At 49.7% G+C, this 15,594-nt stretch overlaps 1 protein-coding gene across 1 annotated transcript in view; it reads right to left on the reverse strand.

Moving 5' to 3' along the window:
* The window catches only part of LOC147091069 (eukaryotic translation initiation factor 4E type 2-like), a 44,617-nt gene that overhangs the window by 15,699 nt on the left and 13,324 nt on the right, over positions 1-15,594 (reverse strand). The window contains exons 2-3 of the mRNA XM_085977533.1: positions 3,574-3,688; positions 1,029-1,163 (exon numbers count right to left, since the gene is read on the reverse strand). Of these exons, the coding sequence (XP_085833659.1) occupies positions 1,029-1,163; positions 3,574-3,688 (250 nt within the window). The remainder of the gene's footprint in view (positions 1-1,028; positions 1,164-3,573; positions 3,689-15,594) is intronic.

Below are 15,594 nucleotides of genomic sequence, written 5' to 3' on the forward strand. Positions count from 1 at the left end.
AGAGGTGGAGAGGTTTAGGGAGGGAATTCCAGATCTTAGGGCCTAGACAGCTGAAGACACAGCCGCCAATGATGGAGCGATGGAAGACTGGGAGCCAATGCAGGTCAGCGTATACAGGGGTGATGGACTGTATTATCATCCTTCACATCTCCACCTTCTTCCTCAGCCACTTTCTCACAAAAGCACGCCATCTCTCGGACTCACACACAAAAACACCGTCTCTCTCAGGCTCACTCGCATAAAAACACTCCCATCTCTCAGGCACCCCTTACTTACATCAAAATGCTCCGGTGATTAGGCTCTCTTGTGCACAAACACTACATCTCTCGCACCCCCTCACATACAAGAACTTTGATTCTCGGATGCCCAACCCTTCATCTTTTGGAACCCCCATCACACAAACAACTCATCTCTCAAACAGGCAGGAGAACAAGGATAAAAATTTATAAAGATCATTTTTGTCATGGGTCATTAATCTATTAATTTCTGGCAGCGGTAAAGAACTGAAGCTTTTCCATAGATGAAAATAATGGGATTAGCCAGAACACGTTGTTCCCTCGTCTTATCTGTTCCAAGTCTCCAACGGTCCCTTTCGTTTTGTTTTTAAAAAGGCCAAGAATGTTTCTCCCATCCTCTCTGGTTTTGAAACCCTTTCAGGCACGAGTCCAGACCGTGAAGCTCAGCAGGCAATTCCACCATCACTATGCAAATACTTCAGATTAGGAGTTGCCTTAAGCCATGTGTTATTGCTGATAGAATGATCCACATTTCAATATGTTTGACCCAGAGGACAATTCTGCTCCCTTTGATCTGTGCTTATCCCTGTCCAAGAACTTGTTACTCATTTTGAGTATCAAAATCCTATCAGGAATTTAACCCGATATAATCAGATTTGGCACAGCTTCAGTTACATGCTTCAATAAAGATGACAGCGTTGGTGCCCTCTCCCTGTTATTAGTCAGTGCTATGTTGTATTTACACAAAAACAAAAATCATTTTTTTATCTTTCACTGGTGTAACCGACTTACTGATGCGACTGTTCCGATCTGTTTAATGTTCTGTTCATAGCTCTGGGTGTTGGCTGGTCTGCTCGGTGTACGCCTGGAGTACCAGAAGGTGTAGTTATACTGTAGTGGGTGCTCGCCAACTCCAGGTGTCACTGCCTGTGTAAACCACAATCAGGAAAATGAATCAACGGCACTTTGCAACTCGATTTCCCCCTGCTCCCCCCCCCCCCAACCACCCAGAGGCTCCCATGCTTTTTGTCTTTATAGGTGTGTAGCACAGAGCCTCGTGGGCATGTACACAGTTTAAATGAGAAAGAAAGATTTTAAGAGAAGGGAGCACCATCCTTGGCTAACAAAGGAAGTAAAGGATGGTATCAAATTGAAAATGAAGGCATACAACGTTGCCAAGATTGGTGGGAGAACAGAGGATTGCGAAATTTTTAAAAACCAGCAAAGGATGACTAAAAAAATAATACAGTAAAGAGATGAATTATGAGAGTAAACTGGCAAGAAACATTAAAACAGAAAGTAAGAGCTTCTACAGGTATATAAAAAGGAAGAGGGTAGCTAAAGTAAACTTTGGTCCCTTAGAGGATGAGACTGGGGAATTAATAATGGGGAAATGGCAGAGACTCTGAACAAATATTTTGGGCTGGATTTTTATCAATGGGGACGTGATGGAGGCGGGACTCTCACTTTTTGGGTTGTAGTCCCGCCTCCATCGACTTGTGGCCAACCCGTGCTATTTTCCCTTGATTGACCTTGTTAAGCCCGCCCAGCGGGCTCAGCAGGCCAATTAAGGGACACCTGGTTACTGGTGACGTAAGTGATTGACATTTCATCTGTCAAGAGCTTTTGACAGATGAAAAATCAGCGTTTGACAGCTCTGTGAAGCTGTCAAACACGGACAATCTGTCTTCTAACTTGAGTCCTTCTACTCAGACTCAGTTAGAGATCTCTCCAGACCAGGAAACAAAGGCTGCAGCTTTTGACAGTTCAGCGGCCATTCTGCTTTCTGTGCCGATGAACTGAGGGACTCCCGAGAACTGAAGGGAGGAAGCCTGCAGGAGAAAGTAAAGGTAAGTAAAACTTATTAAAACACTTTACACTTACCTCACACTTACCTCTGCACACATGCACCCATCACTCACCTGCACAATGGACATCTCAACCCCTCCAACCCCTGCAGACCGACGGTCCGCCTCGCTAACTTGGCATGGTTCGGAGCCGTCGGACAGCCCACACTTCAGGGCTAAAAATAGGGAATTATGCAAAAAACTGCCTGTTAACAGGCAGTTAATTGGCACTAATCCCCTTCCCGCCTCGGGGAGACGGCTCCCAGCACAGGTCGGGTACCCGCCTCCTGGGACATTGGCACAGAGGCGGGTTGGGGACGGGATGGGTTCGTGCCTCCCGATTCTGCAATTTTCCCACCACTCCCGCCTCCTCGGGGCTTGGAAATTCGAGCCCTTTGTATCTGTTTAATTTCTCTGCCATTTCCTCATTCCCCATTATAATTTCTCCTGTCTCAGCTTGTAAAGGACCCACATTTACTTTCGCTAATCTTTGCCTTTTTACATACCTATGGAAACTTTTAGTCTGTTTTTATGCCTCTTGCTAGTTTACTCTCATATTCTATTTTCCCCATTCTTTATCAATTTATTGGTCCTCCTTTTCTGAATTCTAAAATTCTCCCAATCCTCAGGATTACTGCTCTTTTTTGGCAATATTATAAGCCTCTTCCTTTGATCTTTAACTTCTCTGTGCAGCCTTCCGAGCCAAAGGCTGCACAGAGCCAAGCTGACTACAAAGTCACTGGGATGATGCTAGGTCATCTGTGGCTGCCCGAATGTTGCATGGAAATCTCCCAACTGGCTCCTAAAGCTGTTCAGTCGGGAGGAGTGCCTGCAACATCGGGAGTTGGGGGGGCCAGCAGAGATAACCCGAGATCGTCCCAGATAACTTTTGAGCTCCACGATTTTGCCTCCCTCTTCAGATGAAGAGTCCGGCCTGTCTGGTGGTTAGCTTTAGATTCGGAACTTGCTAGCTGCAGAATTGCAAGTACAGGAAACTTTGGTTTATCCGGAGGTTAACTGTCCGGAATGCTCGATCCACCGGCAAAAATCAGGAGCCGTTTCGTTAGTTTTTTTTTCTTTTCGTTGCTTTTTTTTCACCAGTCAGGCTCTGCAAGGTCTCGCTGAAGCTTTTGCTAAGCTACAGAGACGCTTGCAAGGTACGGCCGACTGTTTGCAACAGGGTTTGTTGCCAGATGCGGAGCTCAAAAGCTCCGTATGTTTCAACATTAGCGCTGGTTTGTCCGGCAGTTTTGATGGGACGGCAACAGCTCGGTCCCGTCGGTGCCGGATATCACAAAGTTTCCTGTACAAACCCGTGCTACATTATACTCTGGTGCCGCACGTTCGAGAGTCAACACTCAAGATCCAGCCCTACCACAAAAATCCTGCTGGATAACTTCACCACTCTGTAAATAGTCCCACTGCATCCTACGAGTACCGTAGCAACGATGCTGGTTACAGGGCTGCTTTGAGGAAATGTCAATGATTACCTTTCGTTTGGCCGTGCTTTGTGTCTTTTCCTGGTCGCATATCTCAGTTTCCTTCTCTTTCAGTGCCTCGCTCTCTTCACTGTGTTCATGGTCTCCACTATCATCATCTTTCAGGCTACAAAGATAGAGCATACACATGATAATTAAAAATAAAATGAGTGCTTAAACCAGAGCGAGTTTCAGCATTAGAAACTCCTTTCTTGTGTGCAAGTCCTGTGCTCATCCTGTCGAGGGGTGTTTGTGCCCATCAGCAGCTGTTCAGATTCACAAGACGTTAAAAGCAGGACCTCAAGTGGATAAGGCCTTAAAAAGGCTAATGGATACTGGTTTTTTTGGCAAGAGGTAGAAAATATGTAGAATATAAAAGTCAGGAAGTAACGGTGGAAGAGCACAGTTGGAGTAGTGTGTGCAGTTTTGGATGCCACACTATAGGAAGGATGTTGAGGAAAGACAGATTCACGAGGATGGTGCCTGGTATGAGAGAATACAAATAAGAAAAAAGACTTGGAAAAATTGGGGCTATTTTTGCTACAACAGAGAAGAGTAAGCGGTGAATTGATAGAAGTGTTTAAAATGATGAAAGGATGGCACAGAGCAGATAGAAACAAGCTGATTCCATTGATTCAGGGGTCCAGAACAGGAGGCATAGGTATGACAAAAACTTGCATTGATATAGCACCTTTAACATAGTAAAACGTTCCAAGGCACTTCACAGGAGTGATTATCAGACAAAGTAAGCGTAAGAGATTTAGGACAGAGAGCAGGAGAAACATATTTTTACACAGTGGGTTGTGAGGCTGCGGAATGCACTAGCGGAGTTAGTATTTGAAGCAGAGACCAGGTTAACAATTAAGAATAGGTTAGACAGGTGGCTGAAGGGAAGGGGGATAAAGGGATATCGGAATATCGGAATAGGCAGGCACATGGGATTGGTGCTACTGCTCGTGTGGAGGATTAACACCGGCACAGATTGGTCGGACAGAATGGCCTGTTTCCGTGTTGTAATGTGTGTAACTCTTATGTCATTTCAGACAGGGTGTCACCATAATCATTCCTTTTAAAAAATGAGTCACAGAGTGTGATCAACAACAATCCTTTTCTTTCCCGTTTACATTTGTTCAAGACAGCTGGTTTAGAGAAACGACTGACCGAGTGTGACGGAGTGGAATGACTTCAATCAGATACGATCTGGTGTTCGCCACGCTGTCACAGTGAAAGCACTTGCTATAGAATGCAACTGTTCAGGGTTGGATTGTGTAGTCATGTAGGGCTGATGTCCAGCCAGGATTTGTACTTTTCTTTTGCTCACTAATTTGCTTCCATTCTTTCGTGAACAACAACAGTATTTATAAAGATAAGGGGTAGGCCATTTAGGACAGAGAGGAGGAGGAATTTCTTCACCCAGAGAGTGGGGAACCTGTGGAATTCTCTACCACAGAAGTCAGTTGAGGCCAATTCATTAAATATATTCAAGAAGGAGTTAGATATATTTCTTAAGGTAAAAGGTATCAAGGGATATGGGGAGAAGGCAGGGACAGGGTGCTGAGTTTGGATGATCAGCCATGATCTCATTAAATGGCGGAGCGGGTTGGAGGTGGGACGACAACTTTCGGGGTTGTAGTCCCGCCTCCATCGAGGGGCCGAATGGCCGACTCCTGCTCCTAACTTCAATGTTTCTATTATGTAGTAAATGTAATGTAGTAAAACGTCCCAAAGGTGCTTCACAGGAGCGTTACCAAACACAATTTGACACTGAGTCACATAAGGAGATATTAGGGCAGGTGACCAAAAGCTTGATCAAAGAGGTAGGTTTTAAGGAGCGTCTTAAAGGAGGAGCGAGAGAGAATTCCAGAGGGCAGAATTGGAGGAGCGCAGAGATCTCGGGGGGTTGTGGGGCTGGAGGAGGTTACAGAGATAGGGAGGGGGCGAGGCCATGGAGGGATTTGAAAATGAGGATGAGAATTTTTAATTCAAGACGTTGCTTAACCCGGAGCCAATGCAGGTCAGCAAGCACAGGGGGTGATGGGTGAACGGGACTGGGTGTGAGTTAGGACACGGGGCAGTGAGCACAGGGGGCGATGGGTGAACGGGACTGGGTGTGAGTTAGGACACGGGGCAGTGAGCACAGGGGGTGATGGGTGAACGGGACTGGGTGCGAGTTAGAACACGGGGCAGTGAGCACAGGGGGTGATGGGTGAACGGGACTGGGTGTGAGTTAGGACACGGGGCAGTGAGCACAGGGGGTGATGGGTGAACGGGACTGGGTGTGAGTTAGGACACGGGGCAGTGAGCACAGGGGGTGATGGGTGAATGGGACTGGGTGTGAGTTTGGACACGGGGCAGTGAGCACAGGGGGTGATGGGTGAACGGGACTGGGTGCGAGTTAGGACACGGGGCAGTGAGCACAGGGGGTGATGGGTGAACGGGACTGGGTGTGAGTTAGGACACGGGGCAGTGAGCACAGGGGGTGATGGGTGAACGGGACTGGGTGTGAGTTAGGACACGGGGCAGTGAGCACAGGGGGTGATGGGTGAACGGGACTCGGTGTGAGTTAGGACACGGGGCAGTGAGCTCGGGGGGTGATGGGTGAACGGGACTCGGTGCGAGTTTGGACACGGGGCAGTGAGCACAGGGGGTGATGGGTGAACGGGACTGGGTGCGAGTTAGGACACGGGGCAGTGAGCACAGGGGGTGATGGGTGAACGGGACTGGGTGTGAGTTAGGACACGGGGCAGTGAGCACAGGGGGTGATGGGTGAACGGGACTGGGTGTGAGTTAGGACACGGGGCAGTGAGCACAGGGGGTGATGGGTGAACGGGACTCGGTGTGAGTTAGGTCACGGGGCAGTGAGCACAGGGGGTGATGGGTGAACGGGACTGGGTGTGAGTTAGGACACGGGGCAGTGAGCACAGGGGGTGATGGGTGAACGGGACTCGGGGCGAGTTAGGACACGGGGCAGTGAGCACAGGTTGTGATGGGTGAACGGGACTCGGTGTGAGTTAGGACACGGGGCAGTGAGCACAGGGGGTGATGGGTGAACGGGACTCGGTGTGAGTTAGGACACGGGGCAGTGAGCCCAGGGGGTGATGGGTGAACGGGACTGGGTGTGAGTTAGGACACGGGGCAGTGAGCACAGGGGGTGATGGGTGAACGGGACTGGGTGTGAGTTAGGACACGGGGCAGTGAGCACAGGGGGTGATGGGTGAACGGGACTCGGTGCGAGTTAGGACACGGGGCAGTGAGCACAGGGGGTGATGGGTGAACGGGACTGGGTGTGAGTTAGGACACGGGGCAGTGAGCACAGGGGGTGATGGATGAATGGGACTCGGTGCGAGTTAGGACACGGGGCAGTGAGCACAGGGGGCGATGGGTGAACGGGACTGGGTGTGAGTTAGGACACGGGGCAGTGAGCACAGGGGGTGATGGGTGAACGGGACTCGGGGCGAGTTAGGACACGGGGCAGTGAGCACAGGGGGTGATGGGTGAACGGGACTGGGTGTGAGTTAGGACACGGGGCAGTGAGCACAGGGGGTGATGGGTGAACGGGACTCGGTGTGAGTTAGGACACGGGGCAGTGAGCACAGGGGGTGATGGGTGAACGGGACTTGGTGCGAGTTAGGACACGGGGCAGTGAGCACAGGGGGTGATGGGTGAACGGGACTCGGGGCGAGTTAGGACACGGGGCAGTGAGCACGGGGTGATGGGTGAACGGGACTGGGTGTGAGTTAGGACACGGGGCAGTGAGCACAGGGGGTGATGGGTGAACGGGACTCGGTGTGAGTTAGGACACGGGGCAGTGAGCACAGGGGGTGATGGGTGAACGGGACTTGCTGCGAGTTAGGACACGGGGCAGTGAGCACAGGGGGTGATGGGTGAGCGGGACTCGGTGTGAGTTAGGACACGGGGCAGTGAGCACAGGGGGTGATGGGTGAACGGGACTGGGTGTGAGTTAGGTCACGGGGCAGTGAGCACAGGGGGTGATGGGTGAACGGGACTTGGTGCGAGTTAGGACACGGGGTAGTGAGCACAGGGGGTGATGGGTGAACGGGACTGGGTGTGAGTTAGGTCACGGGGCAGTGAGCACAGGGGGTGATGGGTAAACGGGACTTGGTGCGAGTTAGGACACGGGGCAGTGAGCACGGGGGGTGATGGGTGAACGGGACTGGGTGCGAGTTAGGACACGGGGCAGTGAGCACAGGGGGTGATGGGTGAACGGGACTGGGTGTGAGTTAGGTCACGGGGCAGTGAGCACAGGGGGTGATGGGTGAACGGGGCTTGGTGCGAGTTAGGACACGGGCAGCCGACTTTTGGATGAGCTCAAGTTTACGTAGGGTGGAACGTGGGAGACCGGCCAGGAGTGCGTTGGAATTGTTGAGTCTAGAGGTAGGTAACAAAGGCATGGATGAGGGTTTCAGCAGCAGAGGAGCTGAGACAGGGGCGGAGTCGGGCGATGTGCCAGAGGGAGAAACGGACGGTCTTAGTTAGGCTGTGGATATGTGTTCGGAAACTCATTTTGGGGTCAAATATGACGCCAACGTTGTGAACAGTCTGGTTCAGCCTCAGACAATTGCCAGGGAGAAGAATGGAGTCGGTGGCTAGGGAACGGAGTTTGTGGTGGGGACCAAAGACAATGGGCTGGATTTTCATTGAGTCGGGACGACAACTTTCGGGGTTGTAGTCCTGCCTCCATCGAGTTCTAGCCAACCCATGCGATTTTGACTTGATTGACCTTGTTGAGCCCGCCCAGTAGGCTCAGCAGGCCAATTAAGGGCCACCCAGCAACAGGTGACGTCAAAGATTGAGATTTCATCTGTCAAGACCTTTTGACAGATGAAATATCAGCGTTTCACAGCTGTTTGAAGCTGTCAAACACTGACAATCTGTACTCCAAGTTAATTCCTTCCTCTCAGGATGATTTAGAGATCTCCCCGGAACAGAAAGCTGAATGCTGCAATTTTTGACAGCTCGCAGCCATTCTGCTTTCTGTGCCGGTGAGATGAGGGACTCCTGAGACCTGAGGGAAGGAAGGCTGTAAAGGTAAGTACATGTAAGTAAAACTTCTTTAAACACTTTACACACACCAAACACACTTACCTCTGCACTCATGCACCCATCACTCACCTGAACACCGGGCATCTCGACCCCTCCAAGCCCTTCATCCCGACGGTCCGCCTCGCTAACTTGGCGTGGTTTGGAGCCGTCGGGAATCCCACACTTCAACCTTAAAAATAGGGATTAGGCTAAAAACTGCCTGTTAACTACCTGTTAACAGGCAGTTAATTGGCACTAATCCCCTTCCCGCCTCGGGGAGGCGGGTCCCAGTGCGGGGTGGGTACCCGCCTCCTTTGAAACTGGCAGAGCGGCGGGTTGGGGGCAGGATGGTGTTGGGACCCCCAATTTCGGGATTTTAACCCCCCACACGCCTCCACGGCCCAATGAAAATCCTGCCCAATGTCTTCGGTCTTCCCAATATTTAATTGGAGTAAATTTCTGCTCATCCAGTGCTGGATGTCGGACAAGCAGTCTGACAATTTAGAGATAGTGGAGGGATCGAGAGAGGCGGTGGTGAGGGAGCGCTGGGTGTCGTCAGCGTACATGTGGAAACTGACGCTGTGTTTTTGGATGATGTCCCCAAGGGGCAGCGTGTAGATGTGGAATAGGTGGGGGTCGAGGATAGATCCTTTGGGGGACACCAGAGGTAATGGTGCGGGAGCGGGAAGAGAAGCCGTTGCAGGTGGTTCTCTGGCTACGATTATAGATAAGAATGGAACCAGGCGAGTGCAGCCCCACCCCAGCTGGACGACGGTGGAGAGGTGTTGGAGGAGGATGGTGGGTTCAACTGTGTCAAAGGCTGCAGACAGGTCGAGAAGGACGAGGAGGGAGAGTTTTTGGTCACAGTCACATAGGATGTTATTTGTAATTTTGATAAGCGCCGTTTCAGTACTGTGGCAGGGGTGGAAACTTAATTTGGAGAGAATCAAACATGGAGTTCCGGGAAAGATGTGCACGGATTTGGGAGGTGACAATACATTCAAGGACTTTGGAGAGGAAAGGGATGTTGGAGATGGGGTGGTAGTTTGCAAGGATGGAGGGGTCAAAGGTTGGTTTTTTGAGAAGAGGGGTGATGATGGCAGACTTAAGGGAGAGGGGGACAGTACCGGAGAAGAGAGAACCGTTAACAATGTCAGCTAATATGGGAGCCAGGAAAGGAAGTTGGGTGGTCAGCAGTTTAGTGGGAATAGGGTCCAGGGAGCAGGAAGTGGGTCTCATGGGCAAGATGAGCGCGGAGAGGGTATGAGGGGAGCTCGGACAGAAACTGGAGAAAGATGTGAGCTCAAGGCTAGGGTGGGGGGAACCTTAGAGGAAGTTTTGCTCAGTGGGCTAGGAGAAGGAAGGGAAGTCTCAGAGGCAGCTGATTGGATGGTCTCAATCTTAGTGACAAAGAAGTCCTTGAGCTCCTCGAACTTGTTGTTGGAGGTGATGGAGGAGGAGACAGGGGAGAAGGGTTTGTAGTAGAGAAATGAAGCCGGGAGTTATCTTTGCATTCTGGAATGATCCTTGAAAAAAAAGAAAGACTTGCATTTCTCCAGCGCCTTTCACGACCACCAGACGTCTCAAAGCGCTTTACAGCCAATGAAGTACTTTTTGAAGTGGTCACTGCTGTAATGTGGGAAGGTGCCCATTTCCTGTTGGGGGTACAGTCTACTGGCACTAGTTGCCATCTGGCATTTTTGCACAACTGTGTGAACTTAAATGGCAAGCAGGCTACATGTTTGCGATCGGCTTCACAACCGAGCCCGATGCTGCCCTTCCCCAATGTCCGCGCACATATAATGGTGATCTGGAGTGGGAACCGTGGCTAACTCTTTCTCACTGTTGCTACAATAGCCTCCCGTGCTAGGGAGAGAAAACTCCGGCAGGGTTGGAGAAATTCTTGGCCCTGACTACGAGGGAGTGAATTGCCGCTACTTTTTCAGGTTACAGATACTCTCCGATACTAACATCCACCTTCTTCTGTCTTTTTTCCCTCCTTGTGTTACTGAGGATTCCTCCAGCCCTACAACCCTCCGAGATATCTGCACTCCTGCAATTCTGGCCTCTTGCCCATCCCCGATTCTCATCGCTGCACCACTGACGGCCGTGCCTTCAGTTGTCTAGGCCCTAAGATCTGGAATATTCCCTCTCTACCTCTCTTTCCTCCTTTAAGGCTTTACTTAAAACCCACCACCTGTTCTAACATCTCCCTATGTGGCTCGTGTTGTGTATGTAATATGTGTGCTACTTTGAACCTATGGACAGGACTGCACTACTTGTAGGGCGTAGTGATACGCAGTACCACTCCTGGCCATAGGGGTATAAATAGTACTGTGGGTACTGATCTCCCCTCAGTTCCCGCCTGTGGGCCTGAAGTAAAGACCTACGTGCAGTCCCTACCTCCAACCAGTAAAGACCTGTTTGAGTTATACGTTTAAGTCCTTGTGTTAATTGTTCAATACAATACACATACTTAACACTGGCGACGAGTCAGGTTCTTACCCTGCGGCAGTTGAAGAGAGGTTTCAAACATCACCACCCCACTAGAAGCGACAGGCTTTAGGACTCTGAAGCCTCCATCAGCGACTGAGCACTGGAGTGCAGCAGCCATCCTGACAGCTTCCAGCGACTGACAGAAGTCTTTCTGCAGTTTCCTTGTTCAACCTAGGTGGTGGGGTAAGCCGTGCAGCGTTGGCTGCAAAGACAGGGCTGGGGAAGTTGGAGGAGATAAGGGCGATCGCAATCCCTGATAAGAGCCGCGGTGAAACGCGCGAGCGGGTAAGCCAGAGCCCGGGAGGGAGCGAGCAAGAGCCGCGCGAGCGGGTGAGCCAGAGGCCGGGAGCCGCTTCAAGTGCGAGGCGCAGCGCGGGCCAGCGATCGGGACCAAAGATAAGGGCCGCACTCGGACTGAAAGGCGCAGCGTTGGCAGACACTGAAGGCGCGAGAGCCGCGGTGAAAAGCGCGGGCTATCGATCGCGGCGGAGATAAGGGCCGCACTCGGGGGCTGAAGGGAGACGGCGTTGGGGGACGGGTGAAGACCGCCAAGCGCGGGAAAACCGCCATTTTGTGGGCGGAGGACGACGGCAAGAGCGGGAAGCCGCCATCTTGGATAGCAGTAAAAAAAAAAAATCTGAGAAATTGCAAATCTGATAAAGTACTACAATGCCTAAACACGGGAATATTAGCAACTTTGATAGTGACATCGAAGATTGGGCCATATATGTTGAACGAGTTAAAAATTATTGTAAGGCCAATAAAATTCGTGAGGCTGATAAAGCACTAACATTATTAAATTTAATGGGTGCGAAGACATACGGGCAATTGAAACACCTGTTATCACCAGATGAACCGGCGGATAAGACGTTCGATGAGATTGTTACTGTCCTGAAAGATCATCTAAACCCCACGCCGCTGATGCTAGCGGAACGATTTAAATTTTACGACAGAAGGCAGTTACAGCATGAAAGCAATGCTGAATATTTGCTGGAATTGCGTAAATTAGCGAAATATTGCCAGTTTGGAACGGGACTGACAGATGCACTACGAGACAAATTTGTGTGTGGTTTATTTAAACAGGATACACAAAAGCGACTGCTCGAGGAGAATGAGCTGACGCTTGAGAAGGCGGTCACTATGGCAGCAGCACACGAAGCCGCAGCGAGAGGCACGGCAGTAATGCAGCTACGGTCACCGGAGCTCAGTGCACACAAATTGGGTGTGAGTTCTGGCAAATGTTATCGTTGTGGAAAGACAACGCATGATCAGAACCAGTGTTGGTTTAAAAACCAAGAATGTAGAACTTGTGGTAGGCTTGGACATATAGCTAGAGTATGCAGGTCAGGGAAGAAGACCAGCAACAAGAAGTCACCGCAAGGAAAATACGCAAAGGTACACAAGGTGACCGAACAGGAGTCCGATTCAGACGCTAGCAGTAATGAACTGGCTAGCTTAAGCTGTAATGAACTGGCTAGCTTAAGAGTACTCAACGCTGGTAAGGGTGCAGACCTCCAGACAATTTGGGTCACTCTTCAGATAGAAGGAGTCCAAGTAAAACTGGAATTGGACACTGGATCGGCATTGACGGTCATAAATAAGAAAGATTACGGAAAGTTATTCCAACATATTCCCCTACAGGATACGGGGATTATATTGAAAACATACACGGGGCAAAGAGTGTACCCCATCGGGAAAATAGAGGTTGCAGTGGTCCACAAGGGCGAAGACAGTCAAATAATGGACTTATATGTGATATCTGAAGGAGGTCCTCCACTACTAGGACGGGAGTGGATTAGGAAAATGAATATGGACTGGCATTTCCTACAAACAATAACGAGTGAGAACTCGGTGAAGATAGTCGGCCCAGACTCTGGAACGGATGATGGTAAGCCCAACTCAGGTGCAAAAGACAAAGTTTCAGCACAGAATTCCACTGAGCAACAACAACATAGTTTAACTGTGGATTCTGAGTCTGGCAAGTCTACTGATGTGCCCATTTCTGAGGGACACCGGGCTCGAACTCAACTCCATTTCAAACTACAACAGCAATTAGAACAAATGCTTCGCCGTTTTGAGCAAGAGTTGAATGCAACGAAAGAGTTCTTTGATATAGAGTTGGAGAATCTGGAAAGACAACAGAAGCAGCTGATGGAGAAAATGGAGCAGGAGCACACAAAACGTCTGATGTCAGAGGAGTTAACGGTCAGCCAACTCCTGCATATGCTGAAGGACAGGACTCTGAAATGGGAAAAACTTGAACACGAACTTCAATATTCAAACGAAAGGGGTTCGGAGCTCTCAAAGGTTATTGGAAGAGCTGAGGTGGCAACACAGACTGAGATGACTGCAACAGAGCAGCCCTTGGATGCCAAAAGTACGCTGACTCACGTCAACGTAGAACAACAGACCGCTGAAACAGCTGCTCCGGTAGAGGGATTGAATAGTCCGATCAATCAATCTCCAAAAGAAGTTGAAGTAGTAAAATCTCAAATGAGGTCATTAGTAAACGACTTGCTGAAAGCCCAGAAAAAGCTGGATGAAGAGGTACGCATGAAGAAGTCTCTTCAGGAAAGATGTCTGGACTTGGAACAAAAGCTGGCTAACGCCCAGCTGGGTATGGAGGAAATAGAAGACCCTCTCGCTGGCCTAGATCAGGACGACACCGAATATTACTATGTCCTGTCCTGCCCAACTTGTAACTTCGACTCCCACCATACAGAAATCATGGAGGAGCACCGAAAGTCTACGGAACATCGGGAGAAGGTGGCTCTACTACGGAAAAAGGAGGAAGAGAAGGAGGAACTGCGCATGCAGCTGGCAGCTGACAGTGGAGCCCAGACAGTCTCTAAGAAGCAGAAAAGGAAAAGTCGAAACAGAAGATGACCCATCTGAACCATTATTACCTCTACCAGATCACACACGTGGTCCCTCCGAACGGAGCCAATTCAGTTCGGAAGTTCAAACTGTTAAATCCATGGAAGGACTATTGAATGAGTCACTCCAGCAACGTGAACCGACTACACCACAGAGATTGAATCTGTGAACTGTTTTCCGCAGAGACTGAATCTGTGATCTGTTTTGACATGAAGTTATCTATGTATCTATGTTATTCTGTTATGTAACCCTGAAGTTATATATGTATATATGTTATTACGTTATGTTAAATGGGGAGATGACTGTAAAGCTAAGAAGGGAGGAATGTTGTGTATGTAATATGTGTGCTACTTTGAACCTATGGACAGGACTGCACTACTTATAGGGCGTAGTGATACGCAGTACCACTCCTGGCCATAGGGGTATAAATAGTACTGTGGGTACTGATCTCCCCTCAGTTCCCGCCTGTGGGCCTGAAGTAAAGACCTACGTGCAGTCCCTACCTCCAACCAGTAAAGACCTGTTTGAGTTATACGTTTAAGTCCTTGTGTTAATTGTTCAATACAATACACATACTTAACAGCTCGGTGTCAAATTTTGTTTGATAACTCTCCTGTGAAGCGTCTTGGGATGTATTACTACATTAAAGGCGTTGTTGTTGAGGGCAAAGAACACGCTTGTATTTAATTGGCACATTATCGCTGCCTCAGGACATTTAAAAAAACAAAACGCTTCACATCCAATGAAGTGCGGTCACTGACTTGTAGACAAATGCAGCAGCAAATTTGCACACAGCAAGATCCCACAAACAGCGAATGAACTACTGACCAGATGCTCTGACTTTGGTGGTGTTGGTTGAGAGACGAATGTCGGCAAGGACACCGGGTTCTTTTATATCCCCCCGAACAGGCAGACGGGGCCTCGGTTTGATGTCTCCTCCGAAAGTCGCCACTTCCCACAGTGCCGGAGTATCAACTCAGATTATGTGCTCAAATCCTAAAGTGAGGATTGAACCTAAACCTTCTGACTCAGAGGAGAGAGCTCTGCCAACTGAGCCACGTCTGCGCTAAGATCGGTTAAGATCAATTCCCTTTGCAATGATTTGCCATCAAACACCATCTAGAGCACATATAAATTATACTGAAAACTCCCGATAGTCTCGTGGGCGAAGATGCCATCATGTTTAATATTAAGCCGTGTATACCAGAAGTCTGCAGAGTCCTGATCTGTGTTGATTTAGCTGGCATGAACAGTGCTGCAATTGAGCCTTGATGCCCCTGGAAGGGTGTGGAGGGCACGGGGGCAGAATTAGCCAGGGCTCCTGATCCTGATCACTATTATTCACTGCAATAATTGCGAGTCTGGATTCAGCTGGGAACAGAGCAGGCTCGGCTGTGATGCCTTGCGTGGCGAAGCTGTCTAGAAATATAAACGACGAATGCTCACTTGGGCAAAGTAACAGAGCGCTGTCAGCAGCCGCACCCCAGCGAGCGCCTGCGCCTTCGGGAGAGACGGGGCAGAAAACTGGAAAAGAGGGGGATAAAAAAACCAAAATAGACGATCGACATGAAGGGAAGCTGCTGGAACATAAAGACTCCAGTACAGAGTCGGTGAACT

Source organism: Somniosus microcephalus, unplaced genomic scaffold (genome assembly GCF_052327205.1).
Source record: "Somniosus microcephalus isolate GS21.2 unplaced genomic scaffold, FLI_Smic_1.0 unresolved_chr4, whole genome shotgun sequence".
Taxonomy (NCBI): Eukaryota; Metazoa; Chordata; class Chondrichthyes; order Squaliformes; family Somniosidae; genus Somniosus; species Somniosus microcephalus.